The sequence below is a fragment of the Procambarus clarkii genome, chromosome 25 (assembly GCF_040958095.1).
Source record: "Procambarus clarkii isolate CNS0578487 chromosome 25, FALCON_Pclarkii_2.0, whole genome shotgun sequence".
Classification (NCBI taxonomy): Eukaryota; Metazoa; Arthropoda; class Malacostraca; order Decapoda; family Cambaridae; genus Procambarus; species Procambarus clarkii.
Window position 1 is genome coordinate 17334122 of NC_091174.1, and position 20421 is coordinate 17354542.

Here is a 20421-nt window from a genome sequence, read left to right on the forward strand (position 1 = left end):
TAGACTGTCAGAACGCCTTTGATACAGTACCCCATAAGAGGCTGTTACAAAAGTTGGAGTAAAAGGCAGAAGTAAAAGGTAAGGTGCTCCAGTGGATAAGGGAGTATCTAAGCAACAGGAAACAGCAAGTAACTGCGAGGGGAGGGGGGAGATATCAGAGTGGCGAGATGTCACCAGTGGGGTCCCACAAGGCTCTGTACTAGGACCCATCCTGTTTCTAATATATGTAAACGATCTTCCAGAGGGTATAGACTCATTCCCCTCAATGTTTGCTGACGATGCAAAAAATATGAGAAGAATCACGACATATTAAGATTGAGACTACAGGACAAATTGGTGAAATGGTCTAGAAAATGGCTACTAAAGTTCAACTCGGGTAAGTGTAAAGTAATGAAATTAGGTGAAGGGAACAGAAGGCTGAATACAAGGTACCATCTGGGGGGTGAAATCCTGCAAGAGTCAAATAGAGAGAAAGATCTGGGGGTTTATATCACACCGAACCTGTCCCCAGAGGCCCACATCAAAAGGATATCATCAGCGGCATATGCTAGACTGGCCAACGTAAGAACTGCCTTTAGAAACTTGTGTAAGGAATCGTTCAGGACCCTGTATACCACTTATGTCAGACCAATCCTGGAATATGCAGCTCCAGCCTGGAGTCCCTACCTAGTTAAACACAGAACAAAATTAGAAAAGATTTGGAGGTGTGCCACCAGCCTATTCCCAGAACAGAGAGGTATGAGTTACGAGCAAAGGCTACGAGAGTTAAGCGTCACGTTCCTGCAAGACAGAAGAGAAACGGAAGACATGATCACCACCTAAAAAATTCTTATAGGAATTGACAGTGTGGACAATGACAAACTATTTAGCCTGGGGTGGAACACGAACAAGGGGACTTAGGTTCTGGAAACTGAGTACCCAAACGAGCAACAAAGACATTAGAAAGAATTTTTCAGTGTAAGGGAATGCATTACAAATGAAATGCATTAAGCAGTGATGTGGTGGAGGCTGACTCCATACACATTTTCAAATATAGATATGATAGAGCCCAATAGGCTCAGGAATCTGTACACCACTTGATTGACAGTTGAGAGGGGGGTCCAAAGAGCCGAAGCTCAACCCCCGTAAGCACAACTAGGTGAATACACACACACACACACACACACACACACACACAAAGATATAATGAAAGGGAGTTTTCTTGGCAGGTTAGAGATAATTTAGGACATGCTAAAGAAGTATGAAGAAAAAGTACTTGAATTAGAAGAAGAAAATGGAGCTCTCATGAGTGAGTTTTGCACTTTAATTGGAAGTGTTCTTCAGCAAGGTAAGAAAATTACTGCCTTAACAAACAAGGTAAAGATTCAGGCGGAACAAATCAAGGAACTAGTGAAAGAAAATGAGGTATGGAAAGTGAAGAGTGGTGAATATGATGAAATTAACAAGAAAATAGACTCATATGGCGAACAACTCCAAGAAACCCTAAAAACCAACAGAGAGTTAGGCAAGGATATGCAAAGAGAAACTTCATGGACAACTCACTTAGAAGATGCTAATAAAGAACTAGAAAAGTACAAAGAGGAAATTATAGAGACGTATGCGCAAGTTGTAAAAGAGAAAGAGACGATCAAGGAAGTGTGTTTGGAAGTCGAAACCAGAAATGACCAACAAGATGCAGTTAATTAGTTAATTAGAATTAGAATTAATTAATTAGTTAATTAGATAAATTAGTTAATTAGGAAATTAGGAAGCAGACAAGCAATTAGGATAGAACTGGTTACCAACAGTAAATTAGTACAAAACACTGCTGATAAAAGTTCATAATAATTTTTGGATGTTTAGAAAAGAAAATATCATCTCTGGTGAACAGAGCAGCAGAAGAGATGAAAATTATTGAGAAAATAGTAGGTTTAGGAGAAGAACTCAATTCAAAGGAAAATGTTAGTGATTGTACGAAAATAGGAAAATATGAGAAAGACAAAAACCGCCCCATAAGGGTGACATTTAATGGAGTGAAACACATGAAGGAAGTACTTAGATATGCCAGGAAATGGCAGAGTGATGATGGCAAACTTTGGTCAATAAGACAAGACCTCTCAAAGGAAGACAGAGAAAAGTTGAAAACAAACCTTGATGAAGCGAAATATCTAAATGGGAATAGAAATGAAGAAGAAAATTTGTTTTGTTCTACAAGATGTTAGGCACTGGAAAGCTAGTGAAATGGTACAAAAAAAAGGTGCAACAAAATCATTAGAGGAAGCAGGGGGGGAAAGGGGGGTGAGTAAAGGACAAAGGGAAAGAGAACATGTTCCTGAAAATTGTACATATCAACATAGATGGTGTAAGATAAAAAAGTACTGGAGCTAACAGATATAATTCAGCTTAAAGTCCCAGATATTGTCACACTAACAGAAACGAAACTTCATGAAAATATTTTAAATGAGGTTGTATTCCTAAGTGAGCTACCTAGTTTGGAGACAGGAAAACTAGGAAGGGGAAAGGAGTGGCTGTGCTGGTGAAAGAACACCTGAAGGTAAGAAAAATAATAATCGAAAACCCTCGAGAAGTTAGCACAATGTCATTGCAGGTCTGGAATCAGGATCATAAAATGATAATTGTAAATGCCTACAGCCCACCAGAAAGCAACACATGAACAATGGAGGAACTAGATAACAAACGAGAGGGCCTTATAATAGTCATGAGAGAGACTATTCGGGTAAAGATAAATAACGACTGTTGGTATTGGGGGAATTAAAATTGACAGCAATAGACTGGGAGGCTTACGAAGCAAAAACGGAGGACATTTCGACAGGCAGATTTGTAAACCTCATTCTGGAGACATTCATGTATCAACACGTCAAGCAGGCCACAAGAATGAGGAAAGGGGATGTTTCATCAATACTGGATCTTATAGTCACCAGGAAAGGAGGAGATATTTGACATCTAGTACCTTCCTCCCTTGGGAAAGAGTGATCATGTTCTGTTAGAAATTAAATATGCTTTGCGATATAATCTAGAAGAGAATGTGGGGGGGGGGGGACAATGAAACAGTTGATAAACTCGATTCTCAAGAGAGGACACTATGAGGTACTTAGAAAACTCTAGTGAGTTTAATTGGACAGACTTGTTGCTACGCAAGGGGGTAAATGAGATGTATGCCAAATTTTGTGAAATATTCGATGAAAGCACACAAACATTCATACCAAAACAGAGATGCAGAACCTGAAAACGGAATTAGTTAAACGGAAATTGTGAGTGGGACAGGAGGAAAAACAATAGAATGGGTTCAATTTCGGAAGAGGCCTAACCCACAAACATACCAGAATTACAAACAAGCAAGAAACAATTACACAGCAGTGAGAAGAGAGGCAGAAGGGAACTTTGAGAAAGGAATAGTGGACAAATGTAAAACAGATATAGGCCTTTTCTGTAAATTCATTAAAATCAAGCTGCATGTAAATGCTAAAATCCAGAGATTGAGAAAGGGGAACAGGACTACTGAGAATGAAAAAGAAATGTGTGAAATGCTAAATGAACAGTTCCAAAGTGTGTTTGTAGGAAATTGCAGAGTGCCGGACCAAATATCCATTCCAGAAAACGCTATAGAATACAAAGAGGTATCTCAAGACGAAGTGGAAAAATTACTCATGGGGCTAGGAAGAAATAAAGCGGTTAGACCTGACGGAGTTTCACCTTGGGTGCTGCAAAAATTTGCAACTGAGCTGAGCATTCCACTCCTATTAATATTCCGGACTTCCTTATGCACAGGAATCTTAGCAGATATATGGAAAAAGGCAAACATAGTGCCAATTTATAAAAAATGGTAGTCAAGAGGAACCTCTGAATTATAGACCCTTGTCATTAACAAGCGTGGTAGTCAAAACACTAGAACAAATAGTTAAAGCCAAATGGGTTGAACACCTAGAGAGTAATGACATAATATTAGACAGACAGTATGGTTTTCGAACGGAAAGATCCTATGTTACAAATCTACTTAGTTTTTAGATCCACAGAGATACTACATGAAAGAGGTGGTTGGGTTGACTGTGTCTATTTGAACCTAAAAAGGCCTTTGACAGAGTCCCACACAAAAGGCTGTTCAGGAAACTGGAACATGCTGGAAGGGTGACAGGGAGACTTCTGACATGGATGAAAAATATTCTAATTGACAGACAGATGAGGGCAGTAATCAGAGACAATGTACCTGACTGGAGGAGTGTTGTTACTAGTGGAGTACCACAGGGTTCACTTCTTGCACCAGTAATGTTCATCGTCTACATAAACGATCTACCAGAAGGAATATGCTAAGATACGGATGATGCGGATGATGCTAAGATACTGGGGAAGATAGGAAACGCAGACGATTGTAATGCCCTTCAAATTGATATAGATAAAATAAGTACTTGAAGCGTTAAGTGGCAAATAGATTTCAATGTGAATAAATGCCATGTTATGGAATGTGGAATCGGAGAAAATAGACCACACACAACTTACAATTTATGTGGAAATGAATCGCAGAGCTCTAATAAAGAACGAGACCAAGGGGTGGTTTTGGATAGTAAGTTGTCGCCAGAGGAAACACACAAGATCATTGTGAGAGGAGCCAATGCGACGCTTTCCAACTTCAGACTTGCTTTTAATTATATGAATGGTGTTGTACTAAAGACCCTTTAAACTATTAAAGAGAAAAGTTCATGAATTTTGTGAGACCAAAACTGGAATATGCAGCAGTTGTATGGTGCCCAAATCTCAAGAAGCACATTAATAAACTGGAAAAAGTGCCGCGGCATGCTACAAAATGGCTTCCAGAACTGAACTAGAGGATACTAGAGGCGTTAAACATGCCAAAACTAGAAGATAGAAGAGAAAGAGGTGATATTATCACCACTTACAAAATGCTAACAGGAATAGACCAAATTGACAAAGAGGAATTCCTAAAACCAGCAACTCCACGAACAAAAGGACATAAATTCAAGCTAAGGAAACAGAGGTGCCAAACAAATATTAGAATATTTTCTTTTGCAAACAGAGTGGTAGACGGTTGGAACAAACAGTGAGAAGGTGGTGGAGGCCAAAACCGTCAGTAGTTTCAAAGCGTTATATGACAATGAGTACTGGGAAGACGGAACACCACAAGTGTGGTGTCTCTCTCCACACACTTGTGGAATGGAATGAGAAGTGTAGCTCTGTAGCTCACTGGAATGAGAAGTGTAGCTCTCATTCTGTAACTACACTTAGGTAATTACCCCCCTCACTTAGGTAATTACACTTAGGTAATTACCCCCCAAACTTAGGTAATTACCCCCACCCCCACACACACACTGCACTTCACTATAAGTAACTCATAAAACAGATGGGCTGCACTTACATCGTTAACTCTCGGCTGCCAAATATTTCCCTTAAGCAGAGAATGTCACAATATCGAGGCGGAACACAAATAAGCCAACCCAAACACATACAAAGAATGTGACGACGTTTTTGTCCGTTTTGGACCCTTATCTGGTCACAACTGAGACAAACAGGGACGACAATTTCGTTTCATATGTGTGGGTTTGTTTACTTATTAATGGTAAGGAATGTGTGCGTGTGTCCCAGCGTCTTAAACAGAGTCCAACAGGTCACGGGCTGCTAACATGCACCGCGAGAACACGTCGCGTCTCGTGTGTGACTGAAGACGGTCACCGTCTTCCAGTTCTTGAGTGTCTGGCTCTCCTGACCAGTGACTGTCATCCTGTCTCCCACTGTTCCTCCTCTCCAGACACACTTCCTCTTCTGGCTCCTTCCCGGGACGATGAGGCGCTCAGACGAACAGCAAACCGCAGGTTAACTCGACTATACAACTATATAACCGCTATATAACTTGACTACTTGACTATAGGCTGCGTGGGGATGCGTCAGCCATGCTTCAGTGAGGGACGATTTCAATAGTCCCTCTTTCATATCTTTCTCTTGAAAAAATACAAATTGTATGCTATTTCGACAGGAGTTCCTCTCGTGGTTCTGATGCCACAAACACCTATTAATATAGACCTTAACGGAGGCTCCTCAATTCAAGTTCTTTATTATGCACCCCATACCCATCCTGTGGGCGGTGGTGGAACGGGTTACAGAGGCACACAATGGGTTCAGGAACTGAACCTCACAGTTCGTTTAGCTAAGCAAGTGGCAATCTTGTGAAGCTAGTTACACAATTGTTAATGTCACATACCCATGTACATATATATACAATCATTTACACAAAGATTATTGATATGTTTATGTATTTTGTATCACAAGTGATTCAACAAAAGGCTCACAACAGTCACTATGCAAGGCACTATACAAGACTCACCTATGGTGAGTCACACAGTTACTAGTCTTGCTCCACACCCACCCAACTGGGCAGAAGTTTTACAGTCATGTGCAGGCTGCACCTACAGTCAGTCAGAATGAAGTACTTACACATTTTTTAGACACCATTGATGGTGTTATCTCTGAATTCCGCGATTTTTCACATTCCATTTTACAATGACACAAAGTATGCGAATAGTTCTGCTGACAGAGTTTACATTTAGTCAAGTCAACATCAGCAGATGTTACAAACTCCCAGAGGTACTTGTAGCCGAGCCTAAGCCTATCAGTGGTAACATCTAGAAGTCTGCTAACCTTATTGGATGACCCATAGACGTGCGGTTCTTCCTGCATAATAGAATGATGATAGATGGAGCAACTGGTGAAAGTTTCACTTTACCTCAAGTAACAATGTTGCATCATAATCGTCAGCACTAGCTCCCCCTCGACCATGCCAGCTTCCCCTCGACCATGCCAGCTCCCCCTCGACCACACCAGCTCCCCCTCGACCATGCCAGCTCCCCCTCGACCATGCCAGCTCCCCCTCGACCATGCCAGCTCCCCCTCGACCATGCCAGCTTCCCCTCGACCATGCCAGCTCCCCCTCGACCACACCAGCTCCCCCTCGACCATGCCAGCTCCCCCTCGACCATGCCAGCTCCCCCTCGACCATGCCAGCTCCCCCTCGACCATGCCAGCTCCCCCTCGACCATGCCAGCTCCCGCTCGACCATGCCAGCTCCCCCTCGACCATGCCAGCTCCCCCTCGACCATGCCAGCTCCCCCTCGACCATGCCAGCTCCCCCTCGACCATGCCAGCTCCCCCTCGGCCACACCAGCTCCCCCTCGACCACACCAGCTCCCCTCGACCACACCAGCTCCCCTCGACCATGCCAGCTCCCCCTCGACCACACCAGCTCCCCCTCGACCATGCCAGCTCCCCCTCGACCACACCAGCTCCCCCTCGACCATGCCAGCTCCCCCTCGACCACACCAGCTCCCCCTCGACCATGCCAGCTCCCCCTCGACCACACCAGCTCCCCTCGACCACACCAGCTCCCCCTCGACCATGCCAGCTCCCCCTCGACCACACCAGCTCCCCCTCGACCATGCCAGCTCCTCCTAGACCACACCAGCTCCCCCTCGACCACACCAGCTCCCCTCGACCACACCAGCTCCCCCTCGACCATGCCAGCTCCCCCTCGACCACACCAGCTCCCCCTCGACCACACTAGCTCCCCTCGACCACACCAGCTCCCCCTCGACCACACCAGCTCCCCCTCGACCACACCAGCTCCCCCTCGACCACACCAGCTCCCCCTCGACCACACTAGCTCCTCCTCGACCACACCAGTTCCTTCTCGACCACACCAGCTCCCCCTCGACCACACCAGCTCCTCCTCGACCACACCAGCTCCTTCTCGACCACACCAGCTCCCCCTCGACCATGCCAGCTCCCCCTCGACCATGCCAGCTCCCCCTCGACCACGCCAGCTCCCCCTCGACCATGCCAGCTCCCCCTCGACCATGCCAGCTCCCCCTCGACCATGCCAGCTCCCCCTCGACCACACCAGCTCCCCTCGACCACACTAGCTCCCTCTCGACCATGCCAGCTCCCCCTCGACCACACCAGCTCCCCCTCGACCACACCAGCTCCCCTCGACCACACCAGCTCCCCTCGACCACACCAGCTCCCCCACGACCATGCCAGCTCCCCCTCGACCACACCAGCTTCCCTTGACCACACCAGCTTCCCTTGACCACACCAGCTCCCCCTCGACCATGCCAGCTCCCCCTCGACCACACCAGCTCCCCCTCGACCACACCAGCTCCCCCTCGACCACACCAGCTCCCCTCGACCACACCAGCTCCCCTCGACCACACCAGCTCCCCTCGACCACACCAGCTCCCCCTCGACCACCGCAGCTCCCCCTCGACCACACCAGCTCCCCTCGACCACACCAGCTCCCCCTCGACCATGCCAGCTCCCTCTCGACCACACCAGCTCCCTCTCGACCACACCAGCTCCCCTCGACCACACCAGCTCCCCTCGACCACACCAGCTCCCCCTCCACCACACCAGCTCCCCCTCGACCACACTAGCTCCTCCTCGACCATGCCAGCTCCCCCTCGACCACACCAGCTTCCCTCGACCACACCAGCTCCCCCTCGACCATGCCAGCTCCCCCTCGACCACACCAGCTCCCCCTCGACCACACCAGCTCCCCTCGACCACACCAGCTCCCCCTCGACCACACCAGCTCCCCCTCGACCACACCAGCTCCCCCTCGACCACACCAGCTCCTTCTCGACCACACCAGCTCCCCCTCGACCACACCAGCTCCCCCTCGACCACACCAGCTCCCCCTCGACCACACCAGCTCCCCCTCGACCACACTAGCTCCTCCTCGACCACACCAGCTCCTTCTCGACCACACCAGCTCCCCCTCGACCACACCAGCTCCCCCTCGACCACACCAGCTCCCCCCTCGACCACAACCCATACCTGGAAACCCTCTCCCGTGCCCCACAACCCCACACCTGAAAACCCTCTCCCCCGTGCCACACAACCCACACCTGGAAACCCTCTCCCGTGCCCCATAACCCCACACCTGAAAACCCTCTCCCGTGCCCCACAACCCACACCTGTAAACCCCTCTCCCGTGCCCCACAACCCACACCTGTAAACCCTCTCCCGTGCCCCACAACCTACACCTGTAAACCCTCTCCCGTGCCCCACAACCTACACCTGTAAACCCTCTCCCGTGCCCCACAACCCACACCTGAAAACCCTCTCCTTTGCCCCACAACCCACACCTGTAAACCCTCTCCTTTGCCCCACAACCCACACCTGTAAACCCTCTCCCGTGCCCCACAACCTACACCTGTAAACCCTCTCCCGTGCCCCACAACCTACACCTGTAAACCCTCTCCCGTGCCCCACAACCCACACCTGTAAATCCTCTCCCGTGCCCCACAACCCACACCTGTAAACCCTCTCCCGTGCCCCACAACCCACACCTGTAAACCCCTCTCCCGTGCCCCACAACCCACACCTGTAAACCCTCTCCCGTGCCCCACAACCTACACCTGTAAACCCTCTCCCGTGCCCCACAACCTACACCTGTAAACCCTCTCCCGTGCCCCACAACCCACACCTGAAAACCCTCTCCCGTGCCCCACAACCCACACCTGTAAATCCTCTCCCGTGCCCCACAACCCACACCTGTAAACCCTCTCCCGTGCCCCACAACCCACACCTGTAAACCCTCTCCCGTGCCCCACAACCCACACCTGTAAACCCTCTCCCGTGCCCCACAACCCACACCTGTAAACCCTCTCCCGTGCCCCACAACCCACACCTGTAAACCCTCTCCCGTGCCCCACAACCCACACCTGTAAACCCTCTCCCGTGCCCCACAACCCACACCTGTAAACCCTCTCCCGTGCCCCACAACCCACACCTGTAAACCCTCTCCCGTGCCCCACAACCCACACCTGTAAACCCTCTCCCGTGCCCCACAACCCACACCTGTAAACCCTCCAATGGGTTCCACAACCAACAACAACTGGAAGCCCCATACCCAGCCAATTATGGCCCCGTGTTGCACAAGCTACACCCAACTGGAAACCTTCCACCGTCGTACACTGCCAACATATCCGCTCTGATCGGGCCGTAAACTGCGCCGGACGTAAACTGCGCCGGACGTAAACTGCGCCGGACGTAGACTGCGCCGGACGTAGACTGCGCCGGACGTAAACTGCGCCGGACGTAGACTGCGCCGGACGTAAACTGTGGCTAAGAAAATTCCAGTACAGGAACTTCTAATCTCGAGCCTAAACCGGCGAGGGGAAAATATTCCCCCCGTGAAAAACTAGGGTGGGGAATATTACTCAAGCATAAATTGGGGCGGGGGAGTATTACTCAGGCATATTCAAGCGTTGGTGAAAATTGCTCAAGCATATCCAGGAGTGGAGGAATATTTCCCTAGCATATACTGGAGTAGGGGGATATTTCCCTAGCATATCCAGGAGTGGAGGAATATTTCCCTAGCATATACTGGAGTAGGGGGATTTTTCCCTAGCATATCCAGGAGTGGGGGAATATTTCTCTAGCATATCAAGGAGAGGGGAAATATTTCCACTGCATAAACCACTGTGGGGTAATATTTTATAGCATACCTTGAGGTTACCTTGAGGTGGTTCCGAGGATCAATGTCCCCATGGCTCGGTCTCTGACCAGGCTCTCCTCGTTTCTGTTCTGGTCAACCAGGCTGTTAGACGCAGCTGCTCATAGCCTGACATGTGAATCCCATCCAGGTTTATCAGGTATCAGTTGCAGGTGTTTATCAAGTAACATTTTGAACACTTGAAGCCACGCCTCTCATGTCTAGAGGGAGAGTAATGATCTTCAGCCCCTCGATGTTGATAGATTTCTTCCTCAGGGTACCTATTGCATGTCTGTTTTTCAACAAAGCTATTTTGCACTTCCTGCCATGCCTCCTGGTCTCGTAAGGAGTTATTTCAGTGTGCAGATTTGGAACCTGTCTCTCTAATATTTCCCAAGTGTAAATTACTTTGTATCCCTCTCACTTTTCCTCTAGAGAGCAGACTGCGAGTTATAAAGCAGTTCCAATAATTTAGATCCTTTATTGAATGTATTCGAACGGTAAAAAATCTTTGCACGTTCTCCAGATCAGCAATTTCTCCAGCTTTGAATAGGGCTGTTAGTGTGCAACAGTATTCCACCCATCCACTATAATGTCTTAAAACTTTCCATTATTGCTTTGGCATCTTTCATTTGTAGTTGTGGGTTGGCGATTCATGTGTCAGTCAGGCGACACACATATCAGGGGAGCAATATTGTACAGGTAATCTTTTCACTGGACAGGTCGGCGGTGGGTATTCAAGACAGGAAGTCGGAAATCAGGAAAGCGGTCTCCAGAACTCAGTACACAGGGCAGCAAGCATTTACTTTTTTCAAATTTTGCCCCGAGGGGCGTGTTTATTGGGCAGCGTTACTCATCCTGTGAGTGAGCACACCGCCATAGTGACAGTATTGGGCAGCGCCACTCATCCTGTGAGTGGACACACCGTCATAGTGACAGTATTGGGCAGCGTCACTCATCCTGTGAGTGGACACACCGCCATAGTGACAGTATTGGGCAGCGCCACTCATCCTGTGAGTGGACACACCGCCATAGTGACAGTATTGGGCAGCGCCACTCATCCTGTGAGTGGACACACCGTCATAGTGACAGTATTGGGCAGCGTCACTCATCCTGTGAGTGGACACACCGCCATAGTGACAGTATTGGGCAGCGCCACTCATCCTGTGAGTGGACACACCGCCATAGTGACAGTATTGGGCAGCTCCACTCATCCTGTGAGTGGACACACCGCCATAGTGACAGTATTGGGCAGCGCCACTCATCCTGTGAGTGGACACACCGTCATAGTGACAGTATTGGGCAGCGTCACTCATCCTGTGAGTGGACACACCGCCATAGTGACAGTATTGGGCAGCGCCACTCATCCTGTGAGTGGACACACCGCCATAGTGACAGTATTGGGCAGCGCCACTCATCCTGTGAGTGGACACACCGCCATAGTGACAGTATTGGGCAGCGCCACTCATCCTGTGAGTGGACACACCGCCATAGTGACAGTATTGGGCAGCGTCACTCATCCTGTGAGTGGACACACCGCCATAGTGACAGTATTGGGCAGCGCCACTCATCCTGTGAGTGAACACACCGCCATAGTGACAGTATTGGGCAGCGTTACTCATCCTGTGAGTGGACACACCGCCATAGTGACAGTATTGGGCAGCGCCACTCATCCTGTGAGTGCACACACCGCCATAGTGACAGTATTGGGCAGCGCCACTCATTCTGTGAGTGGACACACCGCCATAGCAGCATGTACAACACTCCCCAATAGGAAGAAAACCCGCTGGGTTGTTCATCCTGTCACTTGTACCCAGACACAGCTGGGAATTGCTTAACTGTCTCAAGTGAACAGCTCCTCCAACAAGAAGATTAACATTTGTCAACCCTTAAAATCATACGTTATCTTGCGGGTACAAAATGGGGGAATCTTTTAAGAACAGTATCAATATTTGACAAATAGTGTTTTCATAACTCAATGTGGGGTTTATTATTCTACACATATTTCTAATATCTCTCAGGTGTTTACAGTCTCTCAGGTAGTGGCCAAGAGGCAGCAAGCAGTTGGCCGGACAGATGACTTTCTGGACGGTGTGTTGAACGTGAGACGAGACGGAAATACCGTTAATGTGGGAATCGTTCGATTAAACAGCGACTGGGTGCCCGTCTTAGGACCTATATATATAACGCATTAACCAAAATAATGGTACAGATGTACAAAATTTCTGTTGCGAGGCAGGGAAATTGTTGAATCAAAAATTGACTATATTTTGTGTATAACCTGTTTATAACATGTATAACTAGCAGAACACAAACGAACTCTCCAAACTGTATATAGGTATCAAGAGTCACGACAAAATAGCTTAAAGGAAACTTGTCTGAAAGATTGAGTCTAAACACTTGCGTGTATACCTCCGTCCCTCTCTGGTTTACAGCTGTACATTCTAGTCTTGAATAACTCTGTAGCCACCTATAATTCGGTATAGCCACCTATAATTCTGTAGTAACTATAATTCTGTACCTACCCCATAATTCTGTAACAACAAATTTATCTCTGGTTACCAATCTGAATCAAGCTCTGTAAATCCCCCCCCCCCCCCGTGTCATATCCCAAATCCTTATCCAGTTCTCTTTCAGGTGCTATACTGTCATAATGGCTTGGCGCTTTCTCCCGGTTGTTCCCCTCCATTATCCGGCGTCTCTGTCCTCCTTTCTACCATTATTGCTCTCTCTCTCTCTCTCTCTCTCTCTCTCTCTCTCTCTCTCTCTCTCTCTCTCTCTCTCTCTCTCTCTCTCTCTCCCTCTCTCTCCATCTGCTCATCTCCATCCTTCATAAGTTGTCAAGAGTGGCGGTGGGCGAGGTGGTTATCAGGGTGGGGGCGGAGGGAGGGGGAGTGGTGGGGTGATGTGGGGGGGGTTGTCGGAGGAGTGGTGGGGGAGGGGGGAGTACCAGACCCGCTGAAAAACACGTGTTTGTTTAGGTCGAACAAAACAAGCAGCGGCCACACGTGCCCCGTGTTTGGTCACGTGATATTCTGCCGCAGCTGCTTGGGCAGAGGGGGTGCAGGGGAGGGGAGGCACTGGGGGAGGGTTGGGGCGAGGGGGAGGCACTGGGGGAGGGTTGGGGCGAGGGGGGAACCACTGGTTACATATATATAATAATGGATATATTGTAATACGGTGAGGTGCTTCTAGAAATTAATAATATTGTAAATCACATAATATTGCTAGCCGGAAATTAAACAGAAAATTCCTTATGGTAATAGAGTAAATAGGACAATAATTGAATAAGATCAGGTAACTCGCAGTTCGTCCCATCCACCTAGCGACCTGGGACAGGTCGACGGTCAAAACATCCCAGTGGGACTACCACAAGGGGGACTACTACTAGGGGGACTACTACCAGGGGGGACTACTACTAGGGGGACTACTACCAGGGGGGACTACTACCAGGGGGGACTACTACCAGGGGGGGACTACCACCAAGGGGACAACCTACCAGGGGGGACTACTACCAGGGGGACTACTACTAGGGGGACTACTACCAAGGGGACTACCACTAGGGGGACTACTACCAGGGGGGACTACTACCAGGGGGGACTACTACCAGGGGGACTACTACCAAGGGGACTACTACTAGGGGGACTACTACCAGGGGGGACTACTACCAGGGGGGACTACCACCAAGGGGACTACTACTAGGGGGACTACTACCAGGGGGGACTACTACCAGGGGGGACTACCACCAAGGGGACTACTACTAGGGGGGACTACTAGGAAAACTCACACCCCAGAAGTGACTCGAACCCATACTCCCAGAAGCAACGCAACTGGTAACTACAGGGCGCCTTAATCCGCTTGACCAGTTGCGTTGCTTCTGGGAGTATGGGTTCGAGTCACTTCTGGGGTGTGAGTTTTCATTCGCATATAGTCCTGGGGACCATTCAGGCTTGTTCACATTTGTGTTCCTCACGTGTGCCCCAAAGAATGAGGTGATTTGGTGAAATGCTATGCCCAAGATTACCATCCGAGTTGCCGTCGGGGAAGTGGCTCAAATAGCCTCGGCTATCACTTCCTTTTGACGGCCGTGATGGTCAAGCGGATTAAGGCGCCCTGTAGTTACCAGTTGCGTTGCTTCTGGGAGTATGGGTTCGAGTCACTTCTGGGGTGTGAGTTTTCATTCGCATATAGTCCTGGGGACCATTCAGGCTTGTTCGCATTTGTGTTCCTCACGTGTGCCCCAAAGAATGAGGTGATTTGGTGAAATGCTATGCCCAAGATTACCATCCGAGTTGCCGTCGGGGAAGTGGCTCAAATAGCCTCGGCTATCACTTCCTTTTGACGGCCGTGATGGTCAAGCGGATTAAGGCGCCCTGTAGTTACCAGTTGCATATATATATATATATATACCAGTTGCACTAACATCACACAAAATAAATGTTTTTGAAAGAATGATTATGAACCAAATTTCTAGTTTTATGGAAAATAATGAACTACACAACCCAGGACAACATGGATTTACAGCGGAAAGATCCTGTCTGTCACAGTTACTCAACCACCATGACAGAATCACAGACGCTTTAGAAGAAAAGTAATGATGATGGTGATGGTGGTGGTGATGGTCATGATGATGACGATGGTGATGATGATGGTGATAATGAAGAAGACTGACGACGATCATGATGATAGTGACACATGTATTACCCCCAGAAACCTAAAACACCAAGAACACAAAAGTCAACAACTAAGGAAAGAATGTCTTCAGCGCCTCTCTGACTCCCTCAAATATTTACCTTTACTCTGAACAACGCCAGAGTCTATCTCACGAAAAAAAAAAAAAAGTTACTCGAGTTTCATCTCAAAAGAAATTTGAAGTTCTAAAAAATTCCAAAAGACCTTGAACTTTCAAGGGGTGTTGCCGGGGGCAGCCAGCGCTAAGACGCGCCTAAGAATAGTTCGCAACGGATAGAAGCGTCTATATTTATCTTCGGCTGTTTTAAAGCGTCTTAATTCATCGCGCTTAGAATAAAAAAGCATAAAATAGCATTGAGGCGTCTTTTAAATTGTATTTTATTATTGGTGACTGATATGATAAGCAGGAAGAAAGTGCAACTCTACTCCATCCTAACATTAACGCTCAGTCATGTTAGGATGGAGTCCTAACATCATTGATGGAGGTCCTCAGTCCTCCGAGCGAGGTCCGACAAGAGGTCTTTAGAGAGATCCTCTGCGAGGTCCTCTGAGAGATTCTCCACGAAATCTCCTATGAGGTCCTTCGGGAGGTCCTCCGGGAGGTCCTCCGGGAGGTCCTCCACAGGTGAGGTCCTCTGATGAGTAGACCCAAAGACCCAATAGTAATCCTTCACCTAGCAGGGCCTTCGCCTAGTAAGACCTTTGTCTTATTATTTGTTGATTCCTGTTGACAATTTCAAGAGTTCTGCTCCTGCAGCTTGGACTGTGGCCAGCCTTCCCTGACGACTGCCTGGTCTGTGAGGCTGCTTGTCTTCGTAGCCCGCAGACAAAGTCTGGTTGATCCAGTAACTCCCAGCAGAAACCAGTCACGTTCCCTCATAAAAGCTTCCACTGTTGTTCCAGCGACAGTTCTTATATTTCTTGGCAGCGGGATTAAAGTGGCGGGAGTGTCTGATGTTTACACTGTGGTCTCTAATAGTGCTTATGACACACTCACTTTTTCACTGGACTTATTTTACTCCTCAATATATTACTCTAAAATAATGCAATTTGTTTGTGCAGGATTGCAATCTAACCTTCCATTATTTTCCATGCGAATATGTCAAGATAATTATCTTGTCTCCATTCCTAGGAGTACAGTGAAAGAATCTTTTCCACAGCTTAGTGGTGAACATCATCGTGTATCAGGGTAGGCATGAGTGCACATCACAGTGCTGTGGACTGAGGTTTGTCATGTTGAGTCTTTCTGTGATTGCTAGCAGACCAATGATTCGACAAAAGGTGTTTGTGTGTTCAGTCCCTGATTAATTAGAACGAGTACTTGAATGGGGTTCTACTCCCCAAGCCCGGCTGGCCCTGGGAAGAGGGGGGGGGGGGCGGGGATTGCTTGACTTGTGAGAGCTTGGTCCACCAGGTTGTTGCTTGCAGCGGCCTTCAGACCCACATATCCACCACAGCCCGATTGGTTTGGCACTTCTTGAAGAAAACTGTCTAGTTTTCTCTTGAAGATGTGCACGGTTGTTCCGGCAATATTTCTTATGCTCGCTGGGAGGATGTTAAACAACCGCGGACCTCTGATGTTTATACAGTGTACTCTGATTGTGCCTATGGCACCCCTGCTCTTCAATGGTTTTATTCTGCATTTTCTTCCATATCGTTCACTCCAGTACGTTGTTATTTTACTGTGTAGATTTGGGACCTGACCCTCCGAATGTACATAGGTAATTTTTGTCTTAGAAGCTCCAGTAGTCACAGAGTCAGCCTTCTTAAGAGTGCGGTAAGGTGGTAGTTCTCAGCCTACAGTCAGTGGGAGGGGAGGTAAAGGGGCAACCGTCTCAAGTCTTCCAGTGGCTGCGGGTGTAAAGCATGCCATATTAATGTCACCACCCTCCTAGCCGACAAGTTTAAGCCTACGTGATTGGGCCAGGCATCAGTGGCTATCTTCCACTGGTCCATCCATAGACCTGACAGTTTGTTCCACAGGGACAAGGATGTTCCTTAAGACCGATTTGGTCTTAAGGAAGCCTGTCAAAGCATTTTGTCTGCGAAGTTTATCTCAACCAGACGTGAATGACCCTTTAACGTGAGTATTCACCTAATGTGATGGAATGTGAAATAATGCTAATTGCCTATATACGCCGGTAACCTACGCCACAGTAACCTACGGGAATGAGAAAAATGAGAGACTTAACGGACTTGGATATGTATGATATGTGAAGGCTTTGCCTGAAATATCAGTTGCTTTAGCTGCTGTCATTACATAACATTATATATCCACGTTTACTAAAATAGAGATTCTTAAGATAATTACTGTATGGGATTTAAGCACCAGAAGCTCATGGGGAAAGCCCTGACCACGCAGATGAGTGGCTACTCTCTGACTTCTGCTGATAACCAAGTAACACATGTTTTACTATACAACACTTCATCCTAATGGAACGTCGCATTTTGACGTATACTGTCCCTAAGGCCAGAAATTGTCCTACTAGAAAATGGTAGCGGCTCGCGAAATTGAGAGACTGTCCCGTTTTCTGTTTTGGGTCCTCTGGTAGGTTAGGATATGGCCACTTTAACACAACAGTTTCTTGATGTTAGGAAACCTTAGGAGAACGAGCTGGACTATTACTTATTGTTGTAAATATATTGGCTATTACTGTGTCTTATAGATTGGAGAACCACTGAAAATTGACTAAGTCAAAAAATCCTTTGGGGTGAGATATACCATTAGACAAAGGAAGGAATACACTAATACCGTAAGCTTTTAATTAACAAAGGGTTATTATATACGACTTGTACCCTATTCTAGAACTCCCTATCCTATGACAATAGATGATTTACAAGTGCAGGCGATGAGTCACAATATCGTGGCTGAAGTATGTTGACCAGACCACACACTAGAAGTTGAAGGGACGACAACGTTCCGGTCCGTCCTGGACCATTCTCAAGTCGATTGTGAATGGTCCAGGACGGACCGGAACGTCGTCGTCCCTTCAACTTCTAGTGTGTGGTCTGGTCAACATGATTTACAAGTGTAGTAAAGCCATGCAACAGTTCCCTCAGACATTCGCCACACTCCCCCACACGGGCGGATGTCTGCACCTGGTTCTCTCCAGGCAAGATGAACAAGATTTCACACCGTCGTCAGCAGGTTCCAGATCCGCAGTGCCGAGTACGTCATGAAACAGTGTACATATGGGAGCCGAACAACAGCAGGCTCTATGGGTGGGTGCACCACCTGCCCTTGCTCATTACTAATTCACTGTCGCTCAACTGGGTCACTAGTTCAAGCACCGTGCTAGGAGACTCTAGGCGAGGTCCGTACAAGGCCGCCCGCGAGACCACAAGGCCGCCCGCGAGACCACAAGGCCGCCCGCGAGACCACAAGGCCGCCCGCGAGACCACAAGGCCGCCCGCGAGACCACAAGGCCGCCCGCGAGACCACAAGGCCGCCCGCGAGACCACAAGGCCGCCCGCGAGACCACAAGGCCGCCCGCGAGACCACAAGGCCGCCCACGAGACCACAAGGCCGCCCGCGAGACCACAAGGCCGCCCGCGAGACCACAAGGCCGCCCGCGAGACCACAAGGCCGCCCGCGAGACCACAAGGCCGCCCGGGAGACCACAAGGCCGCCCGCGAGACCACAAGGCCGCCCGGGAGACCACAAGGCCGCCCGCGAGACCCCGCCAGAGACCAGGTATGATGATTCGAGTGTTTCTGGCTGGACAAGATGTTTTGCTCTTCTCGTTGGAAGGGATGATAGAGAGGCCAATCAATTAAAAAAAGTGTTCATGTGTGTGGTACCTTCATCACCTGGGCGACCCCGTGACCCAAGAACGAGGGCGAGAGAGAGAATACGGAAAGAGAAAAAGAGGCTACAGAAAGAGAAAAAGAGGCTACAGAAAGAGAAACAGAGGCTACAGAAAGAGAAAAAGAGGCTACAGAAAGAGAAAAAGAGGCTACAGAAAGAGAAAAAGAGGCTACAGAAAGAGAAAAAGAGGCTACAGAAAGAGAAAAAGAGGCTACAGAAAGAGAAAAAGAGGCTACAGAAAGAGAAAAAGAGGCTACAGAAAGAGAAAAAGAGGCTACAGAAAGAGAAACAGAGGCTACAGAAAGAGAAAAAGAGGCTACAGAAAGAGAAAAAGAGGCTACAGAAAGAGAAAAAGAGGCTACAGAAAGAGAAAAAGAGGCTACAGAAAGAGAAAAAGAGGCTACAGAAAGCTAGAGAGTTGTGGGAGACCTCCTCTAAGTGTTACAACCCAACTAGTATGGCCAACCAGTAGCGATCTGCTCGAGACATTATCGAATCCCAACTCCTTATCCTGATCCCTTCCAAGTACTTTACAGGCGTTGTGGCGTGGCGCTTTCTCCTGATAATTTCCTTCCCTTCGTGGCATTCTCCAACATCAAGTTAAACTACCAGGTCGATAGTCAAGGTAATCAAGGTAATCAAGCTATCCCTTCGGTATCGCGACGACGACATTATGGCAATTAACCGTTCATGTGAATTAATCACATTAGTAGAGAGAGAAATCTCCTGTAACCTCAGAACCAACAGAGTATGAAAGTGACTGTTTCATCTAAGTCATCAGTGAACACAAAGACCAGGAAAGGTTCCCTGAGACCAACACATAGTGTAAGGTAGATACCAGCAGCACGTGATCCTCGGTGGGATTTCCTCAGGACTTTCATTAGAGTCAAACTTAAGCTTGCTGCCACTACTCTGCTTGTATCACGTGAACCACCCACTTCACCCGCCATACACCCGCCTGTGCTGTAACCCAGCCACCACTGCCAAATCTGTTGTGCTCACCTAGTCTGTCGCCCTCACTCTTGTTATTACCGACGTGACCTCATTGTGCTACCTGCATGAGCCTCACACGCTACTCACTCACGGTCCATTATGTACTCCAGCTGCTACCCACCACGTGTCTATCTAACATTACGTACCACATGCTGTCGGTTGCAAGAGATCCAGCACCACATCTGTGAAACCTCACATCAATCACATGCTTGAGATAGAGAGGACTGCCAGTCTACTTTGTCCATGCCTAAACTACGCTACAGTTGTATGTGTCTCCAGCTGTCGAGGTCTTCATTGAAGCTGTCTGCATGAGACAGATTCAGCTGTCGGCTATACTTTAAGTTCAGTCTCAACAACTGTTAAGCGTCTTTCTGCACATTGGGAGTGAATGATCAGCCAGACGATCCTCAACCTTTTAACACCTGCAACA

The 20421-nt window shown here is 48.1% G+C and overlaps 1 protein-coding gene across 1 annotated transcript; it reads left to right on the forward strand.

Annotated features, from left to right (window-relative positions):
• The first annotated feature begins 1227 nt into the window (after positions 1-1227).
• Positions 1228-1686, forward strand: LOC138368424 (UPF0134 protein MPN_013-like). The gene has a single exon (XM_069330935.1). It carries the CDS (start codon positions 1228-1230, stop codon positions 1684-1686), a length of 459 nt encoding a protein of 152 aa, XP_069187036.1.
• Positions 1687-20421: the final 18735 nt, after the last annotated feature.

Excerpts from the sequence above, each read along its gene's own strand:
- LOC138368424 (XM_069330935.1), top strand. The coding sequence starts at position 1,228 with ATGCTAAAGAAGTATGAAGAAAAAGTACTTGAATTAGAAGAAGAAAAT.